At 45.8% G+C, this 25,561-nt stretch overlaps 1 protein-coding gene across 4 annotated transcripts in view; it reads left to right on the top strand.

The window, feature by feature from the left end:
- The window catches only part of LOC126537581 (nucleosome assembly protein 1-like 1-A), a 30,159-nt gene extending 12,673 nt beyond the window's left edge, over nucleotides 1-17,486 (top strand). For 3 of the 4 annotated variants that reach the window (XM_050184709.3, XM_050184706.3, XM_050184708.3), the window contains exons 10-13: nucleotides 828-967; nucleotides 6,401-6,683; nucleotides 14,880-14,978; nucleotides 17,269-17,486. In XM_050184709.3, the coding sequence (XP_050040666.1) occupies nucleotides 828-967; nucleotides 6,401-6,683; nucleotides 14,880-14,978; nucleotides 17,269-17,313 (567 nt within the window). In that variant the 3' untranslated portion in view covers nucleotides 17,314-17,486. Of the gene's footprint in view, nucleotides 1-827; nucleotides 968-6,400; nucleotides 6,684-14,879; nucleotides 14,979-17,245 lie in introns of all 4 variants that reach the window. The other variant, XM_050184710.3, reaches the window with a different exon arrangement.
- The last annotated feature ends 8,075 nt before the right edge of the window (nucleotides 17,487-25,561 follow it).

Here is a 25,561-nt window from a genome sequence, read left to right as displayed (position 1 = left end):
CTAAATGAGCTATAGCACAATACTTTTTGCAAAAGTTTAGTTCATAAAAAAGTGCCCGTAAAGATCGCCATAATTTGTCATTCAGTATAGTATAACTCGAGAACTATAGCAGCTACACAAAAACTAATTGCATATTTTAAATCTGCATGAAAAACTCTCTAATTCGCTGAATTTTGAAGTCTCTGGTACAAATAATAAAAAAAAAAGTTGTTTCGAGGAGCCTTTCCCCTTAAAAAGTGCAGCATATCTAATGCGCTTGACGGTACCGAAGATAGTGCACTGTTTGAAGGTGACAGCAACAAGGAACACAGCGACGGTGATGTTGAATGAGCTCTGCACATTCAGATTCAATAAATTCTGTTTGCATTTTGTGAATGCTGGCCTCGATTTTTTTTGTTGGCTTTGGACTTTAGGGGGTCGGCTTAGAATCGGGGGTCGGCCTAGATTCGAGTAAATACGGTATATGCTATCTCTGCGTTAGCACTTTCGACACAAGCTGGTTGTGTTAGAATTGAGCAAGTACTGCCAAGTGAATCAGCGGTGTTTTGGTCTTCTTTCTGCATCTTGTTTAATTTGACCCACTGGATAGTTTGATCAGTTTTGTCGGTTCTGTCAGGATTGAATTAACGGAAGTTTACTGTAGTACTTAGAATGAGTCCTTGGCAAATTTAGTAACTCAGTGCTACACGGGTGTGAATTGTAATGGCCCAAATTTTAAAAATTCTAATGCCATGTGTTCTTGCATGTACAATGAGTAAATAGCCAATAATTGTCTGGTGCTGTGGAGGAGTGAGGTTTTACCAGACCTGGCATTGGTTGTATTGCAGGGCTTTGTTCTGGAATTTTACTTCGAGCCAAACGACTTCTTCTCGAACACGGTGCTCACAAAAACGTACGAAGTTAAGTGTGAGGTGGACGACAGTGACCCCCTGTCCTTCGAAGGACCAGACATTGTTGGCTGTAAGGGGTAAGTGTGTAATTTTGAACGCCGCCCATTCTGGAGTGTGTGCATGCATGCGAACCCATTTCATGTGTAGATGCGATACCACTGAACATGATTGCCAGAAAGGTCTGTAAGTAGGCCAGAAAAATTGGGCATGAGTTGCTTGTGCGAGTCTGTACATGCCTACATCACCCAGCCAGAAAGCGTAAAGCAACTTCCCTTCTCACTCGAGGTATTCATACTACGGTGGTGTTCGCATAGGAGTGCTTGTGCCAACTCCTGCACAATAAAACCTTGTTAAAGGGCCCCTCACGAGGTCCCGTAGCAAATTTGGGTTATATGCTGGAAGTTGTTACGTGTCCTCTAGGGAGCATTTTGCTGTAAATTTTTTTCAAATGAGCTCATTAATAGCAGAGATAGAAATATTTCAGTGCTGCGTACCCATGATTTCGGAAGGCAAGCACCACTGCATAATGCGACTCTCTCCACTGGCCCTGTATAGTGTCCGCAAGCAAAATTCCTTCCCTGCATTCTCCCGTACCGCACCTCGAGGATTGCATGGCGCATACGTCACGGGTCCCGCCTTCATATTTTTTCACCTCGGGTTTTTTTCTTGCACACATGGCTAGCGGTATAATTCAGTGCTACACGAATACTGAGGCAGAACAAGCGGATCGCAGAGCATTATCACGTGGTGGAACACAGTAAAAAATGGCGTAGTTTCGGTATCTGCCCACATGACTGCACGACAGTGGGAACAAGCAGACAAAGTGGAATTACATGTCTCTTGCTTCGGTGCGAAGTGTTTTTACGAAAATGCACATAGTGCCTCGAGTAGCCATTAGCATGCATTTGCTGGCTTCTTTCACGCTCGGAAAATCTATTATGTAGCACATATTGCGCAACAAAAAGCTGGATAGGGAGTTCTTCATGTCATTCTACAATTTTCTAATTCACTTTTCCTCTAATTATGTTTAAGAAGTTGATTAAGATAAGACTAATGATTCAATTAGGCAGAATGCAAAAAAATCTAAATATCTCCAAATGACAGCAGACATTGGTTATGTCCAGCTATGTGGCATTCGCACATATTTAGAATCTGGCTAAAGTTAGTTGGAGCACCCTGTATACTGTTCCCAATCGTGTGCGCCTCGTGCCTTTTCTCGTTCACATGGGATCCAACGGCCAGAAAACTTGCACGATTGCAGTCTGCAGCAGGGAACGGCAGCGCATTTAGATTATCGCCTATTAAAAGCGTGCGCTACTCTTCGGACGTCGCCACACACTGTTAAACAGATAGGCGAGGATGCTTATCGCAATAGGATTGGCGGTGATAGTTGTGAATGCCATATGCGACGACCGCTGAGATTTTCTGGTACCAAAATTAAACATTAAGTGCACACCGGCATTTTCACGCTCGACGAGCATTGCTGTGAAGCTACCGCAGGGGGCAGCTATATACTGTTTTTGATGGCATGCACCTTGCGCATTTAAATCTTTACATTGGATCTAGTGGTTGGGAAACGGATTGTACAATCCAGTTTGGCGGCATACTAAAGATTGGTGCCAAGAAATTGTATTTTCCGGGAACGTATGAACCGGTATAAATTGAGCGCAACTCTATTGGGTCATTTTTGTGTTCTTGATTGCGAACATTGGTTCCGGGAAAATGTACGTAACGGGAATGTATCGAGGTTGTACTGTAATTGCTTGTCATAGCAACGACAGTGGCTGGTTGCTGCAACCACGTAGCATGCTGAAGCCAAATATCGGGACACACAAGAGAAGTGTTATGCAGATCCCACATACTATGGGAATACTGTATGCGTAGCATTTTGCAGGCAGCTTGCTATCCAGCATCATCCAGGGCTCTTCAGAGCGTCGCCATATGGGCCGACCATGTTTGTGTCAAGTAAACCATGGGGTTTGGTCTTACGTCTGTGACAAAGTGAGACAGATGTTGTCATTCGTGCCTGTCATGCCATGCATATCCCGATGTAGATCCAGTTAAATGAAACCACGATGGTGTAAGAGGCTAGATAGGTTCGAGTGTCTAAGCTAGGCAGAGAATACTTTGCGTTAAGTGTCTTCACACATTGCTAGAGTGCAATCCGCAAGTCTGTCAATTTATTTCATTTTAGTATTCCTGTAAACATTAGTGAAGGCTGCATTGCATTAGAGCTGCATCCACTTGACATTGCAATGTCAAGGAACTGCAACAAAGTGTTGATCCCTAGCAGCTGTCGGGACTGTTATGATCGCGTTACACTCGCACTGCGTCAGGTGGTTGGGCTAGATATACAGGCCTCATCCGCCCTTTCTCATCAGTGCAACAAAAAATGTGCTGTGCTCATTTTGCTGTCATGTTTGTTTGTGTGTGGCAGTAATTACAACATGCACACATTTGTTTAGTATGCTGCCACAATCAGCTTTGCAAGTTCTTGGCAATTTTCTTCCCCTTCAGGACAGTTGTAATATAGTGGAAGCCATTTATAATGAACTCCATAGTTCTGCAACTACAGTCGAATCCGGCTATATCGAACTCGCCAAAAAACTCCTATCAGTTCGATATAGAGCATAATTCGATATAAGCCTGCTAAATAGTTGGATGTCATAAAAGCACATACCATTCATAAAATCACTTTATTGATGAAACTAGCTTAGTTTCGCACGAAATAGTCCTGCATTTTCTTCTGCTTGTGCAATTTCGCTGCGTGCGAGGCACGCACTTTTCCACTTTGTTTAAGGAGTCGGAGCAGCTGAGGCCGCAACATTCCGCATTCGCGCAGAAGCACCGGACTAGTGCGAGCGCACCAATCACTTCGGAGGACGTGGGCCAAAGACTGTCGTTGCTTTCCTCTTTGTGCCCATTTTCACTTGTGCTCGGCACGATGTCAGCAATGTAGTCTTCGTTTCCGGGCTCTCCCGTGGTCGCGACACCATCATTTGCGCTCACAAACTCGTCCACCGTTGATTCGTCAACAGCTTCCGGAAATTGACAGCTCGCTCCAAACTTCGGCAACAATGGCAACGGCTTCGTCGCATTAATCAGAATTTAGTCACCACCGAGCACGCGGAAGTCTGTACGGCTGAAGCTATTTTGGATGAACCACTCGTACACGGCTGTGCGTACGCGTCGGGCGCCACGGGCGTAACTACGGGCACCGGGTCGCGAGTTAGGCCGCTTTAGCCCTAATTTCCCCCTTCAAGATCGTGCCGAGAGTGCACCTCGGAATCTTGTACGTTGCGGGGACATCCGACTTGTCACCGCGTTCGATCCGATTTATGATTTCGAGCTCCACGACGAAAGGAGAATTCTGCCGCTTCATCACGGCAACACTGCGGGAGAAGGCGCACACAATGAATCAGATAAGTCTCGAGACAACTCGCACTTTCGCTGCTTTCGCCATCTTGCACGACGAGGGCACCCTCTGATTGGCTGTCTGAGCAAGCGCTGCGGGCGGGCGGGCCAGGATCATTTTTTGTAGGGGGGTGTCGGCGGCTCCGAGGTAGCGCGGTCACGTAGGGAGAGCGGTTGGATGGAGCCGCGCCGCCGGGTTTTCCCGTCACTGCGAGGGAAAGCCAACTTCCGGGGGCACTTTCCGCCGCTTGACATTCGATATATCGGGAGTCGCTACTAGTTTTGTTCGATGTAAGCGTAATTTTTGCTATATATACTCATTGTAACTATACAGTGTCCAGAAATTGTTCGATATATGGAATAATTCGATGTAAACGGGTTTGATATAGTCGGGTTCGACTGTAGTAATTGTTCATCGTATCAAATCAGTCACACTTGTATCAATATTCAAGTGCCAAGGTAATCCCATTGTTACAATCTTGGTTATGGAAGCAGAGGAGCAAACATTCGAACAGTTTAATAACAGAAAAAAGTAGTTGAATTGACTTAATTAACATTACTAGATTTAACAATACTCGGATGTAACAATGAGCATCCGATGCACAGTAAACTTTTGTGTGGGTTCTATGGTAAAATAAACTGCTTGCTACAACATTCCCACGCAGAGTTATTGGCTATAACAATCAAGTGTGGCTGCTCTCCCTTCCACCCCTTCGACATAGGAAGGAAGGTGAAAGGGTGCTGGGAGAGGGGTGCGAGGCAAGGGATGCACTGCGACAACGGCGTGCCATGCAGGGTACATCTCGCAGAGGCCCATGTGGCAAAAGGGCTCATGTTTTTTTGTTTTTTTTCTCTCTCTCTTCGGTGCTCACACCTGTTTGCCAGATTTAGTTGCTTACTGATAAAGCAGCATTAGAGAATTGCAAGCGTTCATTTAACCATAGAACACATACAAAAATTAACTGTGCAATGCCTGCTCACCGTTATATCCTATATATAGTTAAATCCGGTATCATTTAAGTGGGTTCGACTGTAGTTACTTACATGTGGACTCTCCCTTCAAAGTGTGCAATTTATTTAACTAAGCTACAGCTATGCATGCACCCAGTTCAGTTGTGCTCGTGTGCTTCGGAACTTCGCATGCGCCCTCCTGTTACAGCTACCAAGGGTGAAGTGTTCGTTGTAACAGTATGGCGCTTTTGAATATGTTCAGTATATCTGAACAGTTTCAATACAGAGGGTTGGAAAATGATAAATGCTGTGAAATGGGTGGTCGTTATAACTAATAGATAATATGGGATCGTTATGAGTGGGTTCATCTGTACTTCATTAGGGTCAAAACGTTAAATTATTTTTCCCACAATTCTTAGATCTGTCCTGTGGTGATATACCATATTTATTCAAATCTAGGCCGATAGTTTCTTTACAAATAATCGTGTACCAGACTCTAGGGTCGGCTTAGATTCAAGGATTTTTAAAGGTGCACCAGTCTGTAATTGAAGGTTATAAATATCGTACATAGCTAGCAGTACCTTGAAGTCGGTAACGCAGCTGCTACTAGCCGCACCAGTAGCCAACTGAAGTACACGAGTGACGTCGCTGTTTTGACCTGTCGCATCAGTGTGCGGCATTGCTCATAGCGTGGCATTATCGTAATAGCACCAAACAGGTGATGCCACTGTAGTGCCGCTTTTAAATGAAAAGTTGTGCTAGCCACACAGGCATCATCAAACGTTTGAGCCGGAGGGGGCAACGGGAGAGGCTTTTTCGCATATGCCGCAACAAGGAGGGAACAGTGAGGATGATGGTACTCGTGCAGTAGTAAAGGAACCAAAAATTCAAATCTGATATTTGCTGGCATTGTTTTCCATCGCCTGTAGTAAGAACTGTAAATTTGAGGGCAAAATGCTCTTATGTATGGGTTCTTACGCTATGTTTATAATCTGCTGTTACCAAAAGCCATTACTAAGGTGGCATGCACAAGTTGCATGCTTTCTGCTACGGTGAAATTTCGTTGCTTTTGGCCTTTATTTTAATAAGTCATGGGGCCATGGCCATGCCCAGTTCTCAGTTCATTGGTGTGTGTACTTGCGCAGGTGTACAATTGACTGGAAGAAGGGAAAGAATGTGACAGTGAAAACACTCAAGAAAAAGCAGAAGCACAAGAGCAAGGGAACAGTGCGTTTTGTGACCAAGACTGTGCAGAAGGACTCTTTCTTCAACTTCTTCAGCCCACCGAGTGAAGCGGCAGGCGAGCAGCTGGATGAGGACACGCAGGCCCTGCTCGCTGCCGACTTCGAGATCGGGCATGTGCTCAAGGAACGCATTGTGCCCCGTGCCGTGCTCTACTTCACGGGAGAGGCCCTCCAGGAGGATGAGGTTTGTACAGTCCCTGCTCGATGCCGAGATATTCAAAGCTCCCAGGTTAATTGCACGTATCAGAAATGGTTTTCATTTAGTGTGACATGCATTTTGTAAGACTTCTTGCAATTCACTGTTCTTTGGGGGTGGAAATAGAATCTCTGTGCAGAACTTTGTGGGAGATACGGGGTTCTCCTCCGTACTCTTGGGACAAAGGAACGACAACACAGTAGTGCAAACAATCACAAGGGGATTTATTGCACCTTTCATAGATCAATGCCTGCTAGCCGAGTTGCTATCCCCAAAACATGCCGATAGGCGCGCGACAAATCTAGAAGTCCGACTCACCGCGTCCTCGCGAGCGAATATGTTCGCTCCATGCTGGATCCCAACGCCTGGTCGTCCGCGTGTATAGTCACGCGAATCGTGGCGCGTTCGAAGGCGGCCACGCGAGGCGGTCTCGCAGATGCATCGGTCGCCGCGCGCTCGCGGGAGACGTCCTCCGCCGCGCGCCGACCCGCCGGGAAAGAGGGGCGCTGCACGCGCGGCAGGTCCGTGCGGCCTCCTGTCTCGAACCCAAGAGAGCGCGCCTTGTCTCTCCCGCCGAGGGTAACCCCGCAGCCGCGCAACACTAGCGCCATCTCTCGGACTGCGCCTGTACCACTCGGACCGCCGCGTGTGCGGCGAAGCCGCACTACAGGAGACGCGCTATGCGGGAAAAACATCAGGGGAGGCGCGAGGGTCGCGCAACCCCACAACTTTAGTCAACAACTTTGTGCACTACAGTGAACACTACAGCAGTGGTGCACATTAAACCAGAAATAGTAGATATGCAAAATAATTGAAAGTAGTCCTTCCCACGCTGCAACAGTCCAACCCTCTTTATACATTCTTCACTGTTTCCCCGCTGCTACGTGTAGTTTTTGAGGTCCCAGTCTAAATTGGCCCATTGGCTCCGGTCTGTTTGTTCCTGTTTGATATGTCTCCATTCTGTTCCCACATCCTAAATTGTTAACTCTGCATTCACGTAAATTTAGCACTGCAGAGGCAGTCACTCTCGCACAGTGCTATATATACAATAAATGTATACTCACGGTTAGGCCTGTCAAGCCCCTTCCTGAAATGCTGGAAGTGCTCAATCGTCAGTCTCGGTAACTGTTCTTGCACAGTTCTCGGGGATGGAAGGGCTGTGCCAACCTGCGCCAAAACACTAATTCCGAACGAAGTTGCCAAATTAGTATGTGCGTGCTCAGTAGCAACCGCAGAGCCATAGACATGCATTAGCTAGCGCTTATGCCTACTATCGAAGTCTAAGCAATCCGTTTCAGCTCGACGTCCTTGGAGTGTGGGTGTGTCTGGTGGCATAATTGTAACTAGGCCACAAGTAAGCGAAAACTCTTTTGTGCTACACAGTGCATTGCTAATTTTTTATAAACGTGTTGTGCGCTTGCATATATTTGGACCGATTTGGGAAGGGAAACCACACTGAATGAATAAGGTCATACAGTCTGCTCAGCGTGTAGTTCATCAATTTCGTTATGCATTTTAGTGCTTGATTTTGCCCCCTTTTGGTACCTCTGCATTGATGAACGTGCAAACAGCGTGCATGGGACATTCTAATTCTATTTCACACGTGCACCACGTCCGGTTATTGGGATGATAGTGCAGCACATCGACAAACCACATGCTTGCTTTCATGAAACTTCTTGGTCGCAATTATCCAAAAGGCAACCGCAATTGTTACTCAAATTTGCACTCGGGCTACACTATTTTCTGCAAGGCCACACCACACAAAATTGGGATCTTGCAGCCGCAGAACGCAAGCCAAGGATGTAAAATTTTGTATTTAGTCAACCTTAGCAGCCAGATTGTGGTCATAATAAAAGGGACACTAAAGGCGAATACTAAGTCCACGTGGACTGTTTAAAATACCATCCCAGAAACCTCGCAATGCTTGTTTTACGCCAAGCAAAGACTTAGTCTATGAGAAAATTGCATCTGAATGTTCCGAATGCCTCTTTCGAAATTCAAATCTCCCGCCACTTAACGGGGGAGTGGTGACGTTGCATGCGCCATCACCATCCTTTGCTGCCTGCCATTGGTGAGTAAAACTGCGCCCGACAGATGGCGGTACAGAGTCAAAACAGCGGTGGATTCGCCGCTGCAGCTGCTTTTTGGCCAAGTGGCGTGGACCGTTCGGGCATTCCGCAACATCACATGCAAGTCGAATTCTCTGCTACTTGCAGTTGGTGCGAGTTTGAGCCAGAAAAACAAGCGCAGCACTACGCGATCAGGAAAATGCGAAAGCGTGGGCAGCGCAGAGGCGAGCGCAAACAAAACCTTTCGACCGCCCGCGTCGTTGTCGAGGGCAATTTCAATGAGTTCTTTTTTCTTTTTTTTCTAAAAATAAATAAAACTGGAGAAGCAGCATTTGATTTTATCTTTATTACAACAAAATGATGTTTTTTGCAGCGAGTAGTTGAGCACTAGCAACAGAATTTAACTGAGTGCATTCGTCATCGGGCAAGTGCTTCAATGTCCCGGGGGAGTCTCTAATCATGTCCTGCATTTGCCTCAACTTCTCGATAATTACGGCTCTGTTTGCGATATTGACGCCATGGAGATTCTCAAGCACTGATCTATCACTTTAGCTTGACTTGCTGTTTGCCTTTAGTGTCCCTTTCTCTGCTTGGCGAAACCACAAACCTCCGAAATTGCATTTGCGGCAATAATGTGGCAGACTACACAAGACCTAGGTCGCTATATATGTATGCTGTTATTTGTAATTTCTGGACATATTCCACAACCTTTGCATTGACACCTCATTGAAAAAAGTAAGGTAATAAGTGTTCATTAAAACTAAACAAAAGTTGCTTGTTCACAATGAAAAAGGGGAAAAAAACTCTACTAGCATTAACACAAGCCTATCAACATTGAGTGGACACTGTTGACGGAAAGCTCTTGGTTATTTTTCTTGGCCTCATTTAGTTGGCTCATCTGGTATGCAATTTAATGGTAGTTCCTGAGAAACCTGTATGGGTTTCCTTTTTTAGGTTTATGCTATAGGCAGGTGGATGACATTTCCTGGTCATGAATTTTGCTCATCTTGCAGGCTTCTGTAGAACTGATCTGCCGTAACCTAATAGTGTTCTGCAAAGTTAAACAAGGAACATGTTTCTTCGTGCTTGTGTTTCACTCACATTGACATTAACGAAGTTGCTCCAAAACGGACAATTAATGCTCCAGACCAGCTCCAAAGGGCCAAATTTTCTGCTCCCAGAGCTGCTTCATGGCCGCTCCCATCCCAGAGTTATATGCTGCAGTACAGTCATGTTAGGTGATCAATCATATTATGAGTCCAAAGGGGCAACTGTCTCAGAACATAGTATTTGTCTGTTTATCACACGCACACACACACAGTCTCCAGTCATAGTACAAGCACCAAGACGTCCAATAACTGTATTGGCAGCCATTCAGGATTGTTTCCGATGCTGGTGGTGGTGATCTGCGGCATTCCCCGCAGTCAAAAACCCCCTAAACAACCCTGAGGTCAAACATTTTTTATATAGTGGCAGTCTACAACAAGCATGCAGCCGCAAGAACGCTTGGAAATGTCGTAAAAGCAACGTAACAGGTGTTGGATTATCAAGAATGTGGCTGCCACTCGTTTTTCCATTTCCTTCTTGTCTCTGCCCTCGAGCTTGCTCTTGTGCATGCCATGTACTACTACTCTAAATGGCATGTGGACATTGCGTCATTAGCTATGTGAAGTTTGCGTTTCTTATTCCTTGTTTGAAAACGCCATTCACATCACATCTGGTTACCATAACTCCACATTTTTCAGCTACCCATAGTCACTGCTGTGCAGGCCCAAGCTCTGCACTTTCGCGAGGCAGTGCCACTCTAGTACCCTGTGTTCTGAATATGTGATCACTGCACATTTTGTTTACAATATGTAGCTAGAGGCCTGACAGCCAATCGTACAAATGAGAAAGCGAAAGTGCAAGCAAACAGACGAAGGCCCCACTACCTTCCCCCCTGCACTTTGCCATACTTGCACCATGATACCGTATGCAGAGACATGCCAGTGCTGTTTATATGGTGTACATAACCAGTTCCTACGAAAGCTGAAACATTGTGTCGATGCAGCAAAAGACATGCAATTTGATTTTACTTATGTAACTGTGTACTTGAAATGCAGGCGATGTGTGGATTGCAAGCATGCAATCATGCAAATATACATGCAACACAACTAGGAAAAGCAGGTGTGCAACTGCGGGGAGGTGCGCTAGCAGACAAGCTGGAAATCACAGGTTCTTGTAGGTTGATTAATCAAGTGTTTACCTTGTTGCCATCACAATGTGCAGAGAGGCACCGGAAAGACCAGGAGATAAGCGTAGGATTGTTTCTTGACTATGTGGAATCCCTGCACTGTGTAGCTCAGCCATGTTTGTCAATATGGTCGTCGTTGCGTTCCGTACACAATGTGCACATTCATTTCATGTGTAAAAAAAGTGTAAAGCTGTTTAGGGTCCCTTTAATGGGGGGACCCTACTCTTCAAAAATTAATTCTGGGCAGATTTGGATAAAACTAGCTTAATTCTTCTATTTTTACGGGCCAATTTAGGATATCAATAACATTTTAGAAATTAAGAAAATTCAGTCCTTTTCACAACTTGGAGGTGAGCTGTTTACTAAAGCTATATATGGTGTGATAAAAATTAACATACAAAAATGATGTGGAACAGACTGAGTGCGAAACAGCAAGAATAGTGTTCCAAGCCACTTTTAGATCTAGTGAGAGCATGGAAATCTTTTTTTAAAAGTAAGAACCTATAGTAGCACCCAGGACAAATAACTTTTTGAAAATTTCTGCAACATTGTTTATCATAGGTCCTATTGCACTGCACACTCTAAGTGTCCAACTTTCTGACAAAAAATATTTGTGATAGGGCAAGTAGAACCAGCGATACTGATCCCGAACTGTGACACCATAAAAAAATGTTTCCTGAAAATGAGAAAAAAAACATGGCAACATGCTCAGTCATTGTGACAAAGGCCAGATCAACCAATGATGATACAGGGGTCCAATCAAGCAAAAATAAATGCTGTACATCAACCTGGGGCAAAGGAATGCGAAAAGGTATATGGGCCAATCTCTGGCTTCAAAGAGGAGGGTCCCTCTAAGTATTCTGCGTTTCGCTGAAAAATGTGTCAATGGGGTTCTATATTAGGTTACCCTACACAATATTGAAGATCTCCTGCTCGCAGCACCATTGAATTGGTACTGGAAGCTTGTGCATTGCCAAGATAGCTGAAAATGAAGCTTGACCAAACTTTGTGTGCGCATATCTTGCTGACTAGACACTGCATGGATCATTAGCCATAATGAGTAATTTTTGTGGAGCACTGGGGGTAGGGGGGGGGATTGGCTGCGGTTCTGTTAATCAATGATGTGGAGTTGCCAGCATCTTGTCAGCACACTAATTTAGTTTCACTTGGACAGTAAAAGGCTTAGCTCAAGTCGCAATACGATATTACTCTCATAAACATGTAGTTTGGGGGGGAAACAAATAGGTGTGAGTTGTCTATTATGCAGGGTATATTAGGTATGTTTTCAGGGGACGGAATTGTATAGCATGTCATGCATAGTGTAGTTACTGTATATAAGGCTCCCTTTAGGGAGTCAGTTGCGCCAAGGTACGCCATCTTGGGCTTCAAAGTTATGCGGGAAAGAGACCTCCATGCACGTAGAAGGCACTTTAGCGTGGCAATGCCAGCATCTTTTTTCTTTTCCATATTTTGAGTACGAGTCAATCGCTCAACTCATGAATACGAAGCTGAATTTTGTTTGTGCCTTATCTAATGATTACTGAAAATGCAGTGTGTGACCAACACACACCAGTGCATTGTGGCAGCATCTGTGAGCTTTTCCATTTTCTTTGCAAAGTGTCAAATATAATGCTACGCTTTCATAGATTGCTATCATTCTTAGGCATGCATGTGATCAGGCTCGCGGCAACTGAAAAACGTGATTGCTCATATTCCAACAGTCAAGTCTCACATTCCGTGTGTAAAGTATTAAAGTAAATACAACCTAGGTGGATGACTCGCAGAATTGCATGCACTCATCATACATTGTTTGCAGTAACCCCTCTTTGCACCACTGTGTCGATTCTAATGATTCCAGTATATTCATGTCACATTTTACATGTTATGGACAAATTCAGCCGTATTTTGGGTCTCATCTGCAGCAGACGCGCGCTAAGTCTGCATGCCTTACATGCTTATTGTACTAGTGAAGTTCCCATGGTTACGTTGAATTTTGCAACTTCTGCAGCGCCATGCTTTGGTAAAAAAGGATGCACTTTTCTTTTTGCACCTCATCATAATGCAAGATGTGCGAGTGCATCATGTGGCATTTATTCAATTTTACGAGAAGAAACCTGCAAACACATCTTTCAGCCAGCAGAATTAACGGCAACAAGAATACAGTAATAACAATGCCGCTGTCAATTGCGCTTGGTCGGGCAGTTCCTGCAGTGTTCCTCCACTGCATTGTGTGTGGAACACGTTCGTTCGTTGTCGCAATTCTTGTTGATTCAAAAAAGACAACTTACCACACTTACACTGTCATTTACACTGTATGTGGTAAGTTAATCACTTACCACATCCCACAGCATATCATAAGTGATGTCCAAGGCATTTGTTATGCAGGACTGGGCATGTGCAACTCCCTCATTAGGCAGCGAGTTGCACATACTGGACACCTGAGGCGCATGCTGGCAATCATTGTTTCTGACCTGTAGGCATCCTTCGGCGACTGCTGACTGTTGACTTGTATTGGTCACCCACCAATAGCAGCTTCAGGCTTTTTGCGCTGTTTCACAGACTGCGTTGGCCAAGGAGTCCAGACATGTTACCAATTTGTGCTAGCAGATGGTTGTTCTGCCATGCTCGGTTTACAAAGCACTAAAAGTAAATCTGCTTCTACAGATACAATAATTTCTGCAAAAAGCCAAGCCTTCCCGCTTTGTGAAGTGAACTTATGAATGCAATCACCTTTGCAATGAATGATAAGTTCTGTGTGAACAGCGCAGCAGTCGGGGAACGAAGCTTTAAGTGACGGATGTCAGTTGCGTTGTTTGACTTTTTGTTTGCAGCAACTGAAAGGTGCAGTACTGCCATGCTTGTCATATCTCATCACTTTCAAGTGTAGCGTTGAAGTCCAATCAGAATTTGCTACACTTGCATCCCGAGACAGGAGTAACGCATGTTTGCAAAGTTGGCACACTTGCAACAGTCGTGGGGGAGAGTACCATCTGGGTGGCGCTTCACAGCGGAAGTCAGAGGAAGACAGATGCGTAATAATCTGACACCTGACAGACACTGGGACGGAGAATCTACCAAGGTGTTGCTCTGCCAGTTAAAACCTACCAGGAACCAAGCCAGGGTTGCACTTATTTTGGGTCTGGCAAGGGTGCATAATTATTACCAGTCAGCTTCACCACATCAGAGCCATTTTATGTGTTGGAGCACATTACGAGTGGAAAGGGGGCCACTGTCATGGAACAGGGCATGTGTCCCTAATTATACATATGTGCATATGCTGCCCCCAGGCACAGTATGCGCCCCTAGGCTTCTAACCACTTGCAGCCATTTAGAGCTGTTTCTGATGTAGCTGTGCCGATTCACGGCCTTCCTCACTGTTAATTTCCCTCCTCAGTTCGTGCACCTGCCACTACGGCTTTCTCCCGAGCATCAAGTCAACTGTTCATTTCTTGACCATTGCAGCTGCATTTTGAAGTTTACAAAACATGCTCCTGCCATAAGCTTTACATGCACATTAAGGACTCCTGGTGTTAACATTAGATTTGACCACCCCAACCTCACTGCGACATTCCTTAGACATAGCCACTGCATTGCATAGGAATCTTAAACCAAATCAATTTCCTCTTCAAAAGCTGCTTTTATAATGTTGAAGCTTCTGCACCTAGCCATACTAAAGTGTTGTACAAGGACTTGATGAGTCTTGGTAGATGTATTCAGATCGCAAAAATTTGTAGCGCGCAGTGCTTGTGGGTTCTTCAGTAAAATTGCATTTTGGTTTTGTTGTTGGCGCAGGTTGCTCTTATGCCAGAAAATGTGTTGAGACGTTGCCCCTTTTGGTAAAAGGTGTGTGTACCATGAAATATTTCATTTCATTTGTTTTAGTATGATGAAGATGAAGAAGACATCGATGATGAGGAAGATGATGACCAGAACGAGTTCCTTGACGAAGATGATGAGAATGACCCAGACTATGCGCCCAAGGTAAGAGTCGCTGTTCTTTAGTTGATTTGTTAGTCCTACTGCTTTGCACATTGTACTAGCCATGAGCCTCTCTGCTTGCTTGCGCTTTTATTGCTTACATAAGTTGCATTGTAATGCTGTTGGCTCTTGTGCCGCACACATTAGCTGGTAGCACCCTTAGTTGTGCGAAGGTCATGTTTGGATAAGTATTAAAGTTTTATACTAAATTTGCTTTTTTGGGGGGGCTTATTGCAACTCTTTGGTGCACTAAAACTTGAACATTACTTTTGTGGTAATTTTGCATCTTGTGTTGCTGAGCAGTTCAAAGTAAGAAGGGGAAAACGAAAACTGCAGTTTATTTTGGAGAAGGAGCATAGGTTGTTCCAGACATGCAAACATCACTGTACTAAACACTTAGCCACATCTCTGCCATCCTCCCCGTGACACGTTTGTAATTTCCCCCAATATCTTCTGCAAATTACCTACTCTGCTGCCTTAGTTGCATTCCAAATTGACTTCCATATGCAGTAGTTCCACAATGTCTCCCTCTAAATGTAGTTATCCTTTAGTGAACAGCATCGCTCCAAAATGGTGTCACTGGTCTGCTTAGCAGTGGGAGCTGCACATAGATCAACGTGCAAAATGGCCACAGAACATTCAGCAGCCAGAATTTCACTGCCTTCTACATTCGTCCCTTGTCGCTTCACATAAGCCAGTGCTTATTATGCCGCCAGATTGTGTAGTATCCTGCAGACACTTGGTGGTTGGACTTGATTTGTGTCCAATTCTCAAAGAAACTGACAGGTACATCAAAGTTCTAGAGGGACGCACATACTCCGTACTGGAGGTTCCGTATGCTGGAGCAATCCGGTCCCAAGTGTGTCCTACATGTAGCACTCGAAGCTTGGCGGGAATGCTGCCAAAACTGAGTGATGTAGTATAGTGTTAACATATTTCATTATGGTCAGCATGAATCCGTCCATTGTCTAAAAGGCTGGAATTTTAAGGCTTGATTTAGGGCTTGTTTCATTTGTGTACGTATCACTTGACAGGGTAACGCACAAGACGAACATGCATGCATTTGCTTTGGTTGTCTCGCAATAACTACAGTGCTGCATTAGAACTTCAGAATTGCAAAGTAGCCAGATGGTAGTGTATTTATTTAAAGGGAGCCGAGAGCTCATCAGGCATTGCTTGCCTTTTGTCTCTCCTTCTTTTACACCTTGTCTAAGGCCAGACAGCCTTGTTCTCGAAAGCCAAGATCTGCAAAGCTTATAACATGCATGCATACGACATCAAGGCACGCATAGTAAAATTGGTCAACTGCTTAAACACCCACCCCTGCTTGAAGCATTTTAGTGCTATGTTGTAGCCAACTTGTGTATTTTGGTTTGTATCTTGTAGTTATGGTAAGGATCTGTCCAAAAAGAATGTGTCGTAGTAGTACTCTTGTACACAGCCTTGGAAAGCTGATTTTAATGTAAGGTGCAATTGCCTTGGTATTAGAAATTGGGTTTGCAACATCTTGAGATTTGTGCACCTTGAGGATTCTCTGTAACGTGGCTTGTACTAGTACTTGCGAGAGCTGTTTTGAGTTGATTGCCTGCATAAAATGTGGGGGTACAATTAGAACAAGCCTTTAGTAGCAGTTCCTCCTTTCTCTGCAAGCTTCTGCTTAGTGTGCACTCCTGTTTTAATACTCACTTTTTAGTCTTCTGTACAGCTGCTCACAGAAGTTTCTAAAACAAGGAAGCCTCAAGAACAATCTTATCTCAGACTAAAACACAGCTTGCTGCATATTTTGCACTGCTGGCCATTCGTAGTTCATTAAACCGGATGGTGTGGGGAAGGTCACTCGGGAGGCACCGCTTTTCATGTTGATCTTTTTGGGTGTACAGTTGTGGCATTTCATGTGACCTTTCGTTGCTTGTCACTGCTGATTATCGTGAAGTTGCATTAAACATTGAAAAAGCAGGAGCATGAAGATGCTTCCAAAATGTGCCAGATGTAGTGGAAATTTCACTAGAAAGTATCTGTAGGGCTTATGCAAGCCTCAGCAGGAGCATGCCTTTAAGGCACTTTAATGTGCACTTTGTCTCTGGTTGTGTAGGCTAGCTGTGGGGGACTTCCATTTTGATGGCTTCCATGTTTGGAAGGGTTGTGTGCACCTGTAGCAAACTGGAATGATGGTAGCCTTCACTGCCAAGCTTTGGGTGTTGTGCATGGCTTGCTGTCCTGAACCCCCAATGCAGGCTTGACTTTGATTACTTGTGCTGTTTTGTTTTCAGTTGTGATGTCTTTTGCTTCACAGAGCACCAAGAAAGGGGAGCCTCCAGCAGAGTGCAAGCAGCAGTAATCTAGATGTGGCTTAATCTTTTTTAAGGACACATGTACCCTCTCTCCCTTCTCTGTATGTCAGCTGAGGTTTGAAATTGTTATATAAAAAGTTTCCTTTCAAACCGCGTATTTACATGTTGTCGCAAGTCTCTTGCAAACCAAATTGAAAATAAACCTCGTTTACAAACCTTGTGTGGACTTGTACATTCAGGTAGCTGGCTGGCAGAATGCAATAGTGTTTCACAGGTCATTTTTGTCATTGCTTGGCATACAGCTCTCGCGTGGTCTGCAGTATTTGAATCTCCCAGTAACACCCTGCATAACCAGTTTCATTGCTGCCCTCCGTGCAGTATTTCAAATTTCGAGAATTCTGGTTTGCTCTTCTTGGAGATGCTTGTAGGCCCTCTGGTGTATGCCTTTTGCAACAGGCAGTCGAATGGGCACGTTATTACTTTTGTGAACGTTCTGCAGTTAAGCCAAGTGGGGGATGTACTCGTATCATGCCAGCACTGGTCGAACCTTGTGGCAAGATGCGATCATCGTGGTGTGAATAGAATCTGGTATGGATTGAACTGCCTGTCACAAAGAAATTGCGCCAAGCAAAACTGGATGCATTGGCACTGGCTGCAGCCTGCATAGGAGCTCTGGACTGTCGACCAGCCTTGGATGTGGCCTTTCTATTCTGCGTTTTCTCGGCTGGTCTTGCAGACCACCTGTACATGGAATTTCTTTGTACTTTGCTCGTAAAGGTGCCACTGCATGCAGAAAATGGGGCTACATACAAGCCCACCGGACTATGAGTCTATGGTCCATACCATAGATTTGTGCTGAATGGAACACTTTCTCATTTCGTATACCACAGTGATAACTGCATCGTGTGCCGATTATAAGAGTTTTATGTGAGCAATATTTCCAGAAATTTACGGCGCCCAGTAGCACTTACTGAATGTATAATTTGGCATCTATACAAATATAATGGCAATTTGTAAGGCATATTGTAGAAAACTGCAAATCTGAAAGCTGTAGGTGCTTGATCGGGCCTTCTACCTTGATACAAAGGCGTTCTTGAAAAAAAAAAAATTGTAAGGTACACACGTGCTCAAAGCGGTTAAGTTGACCATTTCTGCCATTGTTCTGAGACGACCCACCTTTCAGAAAAGTTTGCTTCCCACTGGATGCTGTGAATGTAAAATATTCGTAAGGAGTATGTTTTTTGGTGGGGTGGGTGGCTAGGGTGTCGTGCTGCTTTCGCGGCGTCCCGATTTGGTTTTCTGATGCCCAATACTGGACTAGTTACATGATTAAGAGACTAGGGCGTTTGAAATGCGCGTACGCTCTACCGTGAGCATATTTTCGCCCTACACTCGAACAGTTTACACCCTTTGGCGTGCCCCTTCTGCCACACAATAATCGCCATCTGCCTTGATGAGTTTCCTTTCTTATCGCTGCGAGCCCGGAACTTTCCAGTAACGAACGGCAAGCGCGTTATCAGAAGGGGCACTCCAAAAGGTGTGAACCGTTCTATGCTGATAACTGTGTAGCTGGTATCGGCTGGTAGCTGGTATCGGCTGGTGTAGCTGGTATCGGCCGGTAACCCGGGGTAACATACCAGTACTGCAGGCTAGCCAGGAGGAACAGTGCTTGAGGCTTATCACCGTTATGCCATTTGCTCTTCCCTTATTAAAAGGAAAATTGGTGTTATTCGTATGTTATGCCAGATTTCTTTTTTTTTTTTTCAGGAGGAACTGCTGCACTCAATATTTTATGAAACACTTAAATGTTTTATTGGTGAGGTTTATGTCCTCTCCAATAAAAATTGGCAGAATGAAGATTGTATGATATAACAGATTATGAAGACATGCTTGTATTTAAGACAAAAATTTAACAAAAATGAGGAATACAACGTGTATTGCGGTCTAATAGGCACTCTCTCTGAAAACATCAAAATTTTTCATTGAACAGGTATTCAATTACTCAGATTTAAGTGCAAGCACTACAGTTTGGCGTGCCGGGATGCGGCTGCCGATGTTACGGGCATAGTTTCCTGAACTCTGGCGCTGCAATCGCTCAGCCACCATGGGCAACGTTGCACCGCATGGTGCACCGAGACTACAGCAAAACACGCACGTATACAACGCGCCAAAACAGATAAACAACGGACAGTGCTGCTTCGCCCCGTCCGCGCCGTGCTGACCGAGCAAAGTTAAAGTCCCTTGATAATTTGAAAGTAGCGACACTCTTTGAACTCTGCCGCCGCCCGCGACCTCCTCACCTCCTCCTCGCCCCCTTGTGCGTTCCCTCGCGGCAATCAGTTTTGCTCCCGTTTTTCTGCACGACGATTCGTCTCCCTGCCGTTGCCCTTGGAAACGCGTGGATCTTGAGTTTTGCTTGTGTTTTCTTTTTCGTTCGCGCCATTTTCCTCAGCACGGCTGGCTCGGCGTAGCGAACGTTGTACACGGTGTTTCCTGCTCTATGTGCTAGGGCTTAGCCAGGCTGTCGCGCATACAACTGCAGCAAGAAGCCTGAAGATGGTAATGCCGTTTTTATGATACCACAAGGAAAGCGTGATGGCTTGCGCAGGAAGCAGTGGCTGCATGACATTGGCCGAAAGAACTTTTTCCCGACAAAGAACAGCGTTGTTTACGAGCTGAGGCGTCTTTGTTATAGCTCGTAGCAAAGCATCCCGTAATGCTGCATTTTTTTTTTTTTTTTTCATTCTTCCGGCCTGCTCACCAGCGTTTTTGTTGCGGTTGTCCTCAGTATGCTTAATATTCTGGGGCTGCTCAATTAAGGCGAAAGCCTTTAGATGTCTGCAGTGGCGTAGCTAGGTCGTCTGGCACCCGGGGCCCATACGTCTTCTGTCACCCCCCCCCCCCCCCCGGGTGTAGCCGGCGGAAAGGGTGTCTTCAGGCGTAGATGACACCCCCCACTGGCCACTTGCACCCGGGGCCCACGGCCCCCCGGCCCCCCCTATTGCTACGCCACTGGATGTCTGTTTCAAGGTCGCGTTGTAAACTGGAAGTATCACGTGACCCAAGGAAGGCCAGAGGTGACCCAAAGCATGTCCACCCCTGTATAAGCGAATGATTACCCAAGTTAATTAATGAATCATTAGTGATTGACATAAGGTGGATTAGGGAGGATTAAGGTTGATTAGAGTGTATTAAAGAAGATTAAGGTGGATTAGAGGGCATTAAGAAGGATTAGGAGGCATGAATAAAGATTAAGGTAGGTCGGGGAGGATTAAGGTGGAATATGGTTGATGAAAGGGTAGTAAAACCGATTAGGGTGGATTATGGTGCATGAACAAGAATTAAGGTGGATAAAGGAAGATTAAGGACGATTAATGCGGATTAAGATGAATTAGGGTTGATAAAGGAGGATTAAGACCGACTAGGATGGATTAGGGACCATGGAGCTGGATTCGGTTTGAGGTGGATTAGGGTGTATTAAGTTAGATTAAGGTGCATGAATAAGGATTAAGGTGGACGAGATGGGAGTAAGGCGGATTAATGATGGATTAGGGTGGATTAAGGCCGTATAGGGTAGGCTAAGGTGCATTATGGGCCATGTAGGTTGTATTAAGGTGGATTGGGAGTATTAGGCTGGACTAAGGTGAATTAGGGTTCATTGAGTATTAAGATTAATTATGGTAGACTAATCGTCTACCATAATGAATCCACATTCGTCCACCTTAGCCCTCCTTCATTCACTTTAATCCACCATAATCCACGAGAGTCCTCCTTTATGCACCCTAATCCACCTTCATCGACCTTAATCTACTCTAACCCTCCTTAATGCACTTTAATCCTCCTTAATCAACCCTATTCCTTCCTCATTCACTTTAATCTACCTAATCCACTATATTCGTCCTTAATTCACTCTAATCCCCCCGAATCAACATTCATCTACCTTAGTCCACCCTAGTCCTCGTTAATCCACCCTAAGCCTCCTTCGCTCACTTTAATTCACCCTAGACCACCATAATCCTCCTTAATGCGCCTTCATCCTTCTTAATCCACCCTTATCTTTCTTCATGCACTTTAATCCACCCTAATCCACTATAATCGTCCTTAATGCACCTTCATCGACTTTAATCCACCTTAATCCTCCTTAATACACCTGAATTCATCTTAATCCAATCAATAATCAATCATTACTTTACTAATCATTAATCATCTCTTATACGCGGCTGCACATGCTTTAGTTAGCTTCCCGCCTTCCTTCGGTCCCGTGATATTTTCTGTAGCTCACAACGGGACCTTGAAACAGAGGTCTAAGGCTTTCGCTTATTAAGCCACACACAAAGGTCACAAATGTGTCACAAGCAATACTAGATCAGACGCACGAAGTAGAGCATCTGATCATGTGGCAGAAAAATTCTCTGGAGTATAGAACTCGCCTCAAAGCTCCCTTTACATCGGTATGCCCCGTTCATACGGCTTTAAGAAAAAAACCAACCTCCTCACAAACGTTGCCTCCAGCATTATCAATGCTGTTATTAGCATTTCTCAAAATTTTCAACCTCACTGGGGCGCGCAACTGGCCCAAAATAACACGCCTCCATAGAATCCTGCGGCCCGTCCGCGGGAGCCTAGGAGGTGCGCAGCCGGCGGGAGAGGAGAATCGAGGAGGAAAGCGCCGTGAGGAGGAGAGCGTTGCTACTTTCAAATTATCAAGGGGCTTTAAGCAAAGTGCGACAGCAGAGACGCGAGCAGTCACGGGAGCTTGAAAACTGAACCTAATCTATAAAAAAAGCAAAGATAACGATTATTGTTGTGGGACAAATATACACATGAAAGGGCGCAACCGTTTTAAGAGTGTAGAGTGTGCACTCTTACACTCTAAAAACATTTACACCCTTTGAGTTGTATCATTGACGCTCAACGATAAACGTCATCTGTCTTGCCCGCATTTCCTTTAACGCGGCGAGCCCGGTACTTTCCAGTAACGAACGGCATGCGCGTTATCAGCATGACATAGCCATCGAGTTTCCTACACTCTAAAAACAGTTTGCACCCTTTGGGGTGTATATTTGTCCCACAACAATAATCGTCATCTGCCTTGCTTGCGTTTCCTTTCTTGAAAACTCGGCGCTGGCTACTTTCCTGTCGAGAATGCTGCGTCACACTGATAACGCGCATGCCGTTCGTGACTGGGAAGTACCGGGCTCGCAGAGAGAGAGAGAGAGAGAATCAATTTTTGAACTGAGCGCTTAGTGGCGGTTGGTGCGCGCTGGCACCAGATGGGGTGGAACCTTATTCGCAGGTCCCATATGCGTCCAGCAGTTCCTGGCCCCTAGCCGCCAGCGCGAGCTGGGTCGGTAGGTCGGGGCTGGACAACAAGGTCTCCCATCGCTCGGGGGGGTTGGGGCTGGGGATGGTGGGGGGTTCTTGAGCTTAGTGCATTCTGCAATGATGTGTGCTAGAGTGCCTTTTGACCGTCTGCAAAAAGGGCATAAAGTGTCATGCTCTGTTGGGAACATCTTGTGCAAGAGCACGGGATGCGCTAGCGACCCCGCTTGCGTGCGTCGCAGGATCGTTTGCTGCTGTCGGCTGAGTTGCGGATGCGGACGGGGAAGCCTACATCTGCCGCTTCTGTACATTTGCGTGATTTCTTTGTAGCTTGTCACGGGGTGCGGTAGCTCTGGCTCGTCCTCGGCCCGGATTGACAGTTCTCGGGCATAGTGGTCGGCGAGTGCGTTGCCTTCCACTTGCGAGTGAGCCGGGACCCACACGAGCTCAACGGCCCGTCCCGGTGATTTGCATTTGGTGAGGATCGCTAGTGCCGCGGGAGAGATGTTCCCCTTGCGGTAGCTTGCGTAGGCGGTCTGGGAGTCTGTGACCACGGTCCTCACTCCCGGTTGTGCGAGTGCGAGGGCCACGGCCACTTCTTCTGCTTCGGCTATATTCGTCGTCCGTATCGACGCGCCTGTGACCAGTTTATCGATGGTGGTGACGACCGCCGTTGCTCTGGTTCCGTGCTTGGGAAGCGAGGCGTCCGCGTAGAGAACCTCTGGGTCCTTTTCCAGCTGTCGAGCCATTGCCTTGGCCCGCGCAGAGCGTCTCTCGTCGTTCCTCCCCGGCTGCATGTTCCGGGGGAGAGGCTTGGTCTTAATAATGTCTCTCCACGTTGTGGGGAGTGGCTCCGTTGTCGGTTGCTGTTCAATTTGCCATCCTATCTTGCGTAGGACGGCCCGACCGTGCTCTGTCCGGCTCAGCCTTACTCTCTGGTGGGATAGGTGTGCTTCCACCAGCTCTTCCACCGTGTTGTGGGCACCCATTTCCAGCAGCTTCTGCGTTGACGAGTAGACTGGGATGCCCATCGCGAGTTTCACTGTTTTTAGAGTGTACAAAAATTACTCTATGGACATACACTCTAAAAACAGTTGCACCCTTTGGGGTGTTTATTTGTCCCACAACGATAATCGTCATCTGTCTTGCCCGCGTTTCCTTTCTTTAACGCTGCGAGCCCGGTACTTCCCAGTCACGAACGGCATGCGCGTTATCAGTGTGACGCAGCATTCTGGGCAGGAAAGTAGCGAGCGCCGTGTTTTCAAGAAAGGAAACGCAAGCAAGGCAGATGGCGATTATTGTTGTGGGACAAATATACACCCCAAAGGGTGCAAACTGTTATTAGAGTGTAGCATTCCCGACAGGCCAGTAGCGGGCGCGGCGTTTTCAAGAAAGGAAACGCAAGCAAAGCAGATGACGATTATCGTTGTGTGGCAGAGATACACCCCAAAGGGTGCAAAGCTTTTTTGGAGTGTAGGCAAAGTTGCACCCCAAGCCACACAACGATAATCGTCATCTGACTTGCTTGCGTTTCATTTCTTGAAAACACCGCGCCCGCTACTTTCCTCTCGGGAATGATATGTCATGCTGATAACACGCATGCCGTTCGTTACTGAAAAGTACCGGGCTCGCCGCGTTAAAGAAAGGAAATGCGGACAAGACAGATGATGATTATCGTTGTGTGCACTCTAAAAACAGTTTGCACCCCTTGGGGTGTATATTTGTCCCACAACGATAATCGTCATCTGCCTTGCTTGCGTTTCCTTTCTTGAAAACTCTGCGCTGGCTACTTTCCTGTCGAGAATGCTGCGTCACACTGATAACGCGCATGCCGTTCGTGACTGGGAAGTACCGGGCTCGCAGCGTTAAAGAAAGGAAACGCGGGCAAGACAGATGACGATTATTGTTGTGGGACAAATATACACCCCAAAGGGTGCAACTGTTTTTAGAGTGTGGAAAAAGGGTGTAATTTTGCTTAAGAGTGTGTACACTCTAAGAACAGTTTACACCCTTTGGCGTGCCCCTTCTGCCACACAACGATAATCGTCATCTGCCTTGATGCGTTTCCTTTCTTTAACGCTGCGAGCCCGGAACTTTCCAGTAACGAACGGCACGCGCGTTATCAGAAGGGGAACTCCAAAGGGTGTAAACTGTTCTATGCTGATAACGCGCGTGCCGTTCGTTACTGGAAAGTTCCGGGCTCGCAGCGTTAAAGAAAGGAAACGCATCAAGGCAGATGACGATTATCGTTGTGTGGCAGAAGGGGCACGCCAAAGGGTGTAAACTGTTTTTAGAGTGTAGTCCTACCCAGGCTAAAAAAGAAGAAAAAAAAACGCACGATGAATTCTCATAACCAAATTTTTTACCCCTCTTGGGAACTTTGTTTTCGTACGTCTCCGTTTTTTGTCGTTTCCCTACTTTTCTTCCAGCAATCTTCCTATTGCCTTTTGCTAATCTCCACGGTGTAGGAATATTATCTAATCTCTATTGTGGACGTGTTTACTTTCCCCCTGTTCTCGCTAAACCCAAGGATTTCAAAGAGTCCAGTGGTGCCTAAATCGACAGCTGGGCAGGTATCTTCACCATAGAGTTGGTTAACTCTGTGATCTTCACATTCTAATAAAACATGCTCCATCGTTTGCCTAGCTTTACTGCAGCAAGCACATGCTTCGTTCTTATATCTCGCTTTATAGGTGCGTGTTCTAAGGCATCCTGGGGAAGAGAGAGAGAGAAATTTTATGAAATAAAATAAATTTGAAGTCCCATGGTAGGGGCCTCTAGTCCAGGGCTCCACTGGCGTGAGCGGCTCGCTGGGCTTGGTATTCTGTAAGAGTCCACCTAGTGGGCTTGTCCATTTCGTCTTCTGTTGAAGTGCTGATTGGCTGGGCTGCGCTTTAGCAGGAACCACGAAATGGAGCACAAAATGGAGAAGTACAGTAGGTGGACGCTTACAGAATACCTCCCTTGATCTCG

This window comes from Dermacentor andersoni, chromosome 4 (genome assembly GCF_023375885.2).
Source record: "Dermacentor andersoni chromosome 4, qqDerAnde1_hic_scaffold, whole genome shotgun sequence".
NCBI classification, from domain to species: domain Eukaryota; kingdom Metazoa; phylum Arthropoda; class Arachnida; order Ixodida; family Ixodidae; genus Dermacentor; species Dermacentor andersoni.
This window is presented reverse-complemented; position numbering and strand designations above follow the sequence as displayed.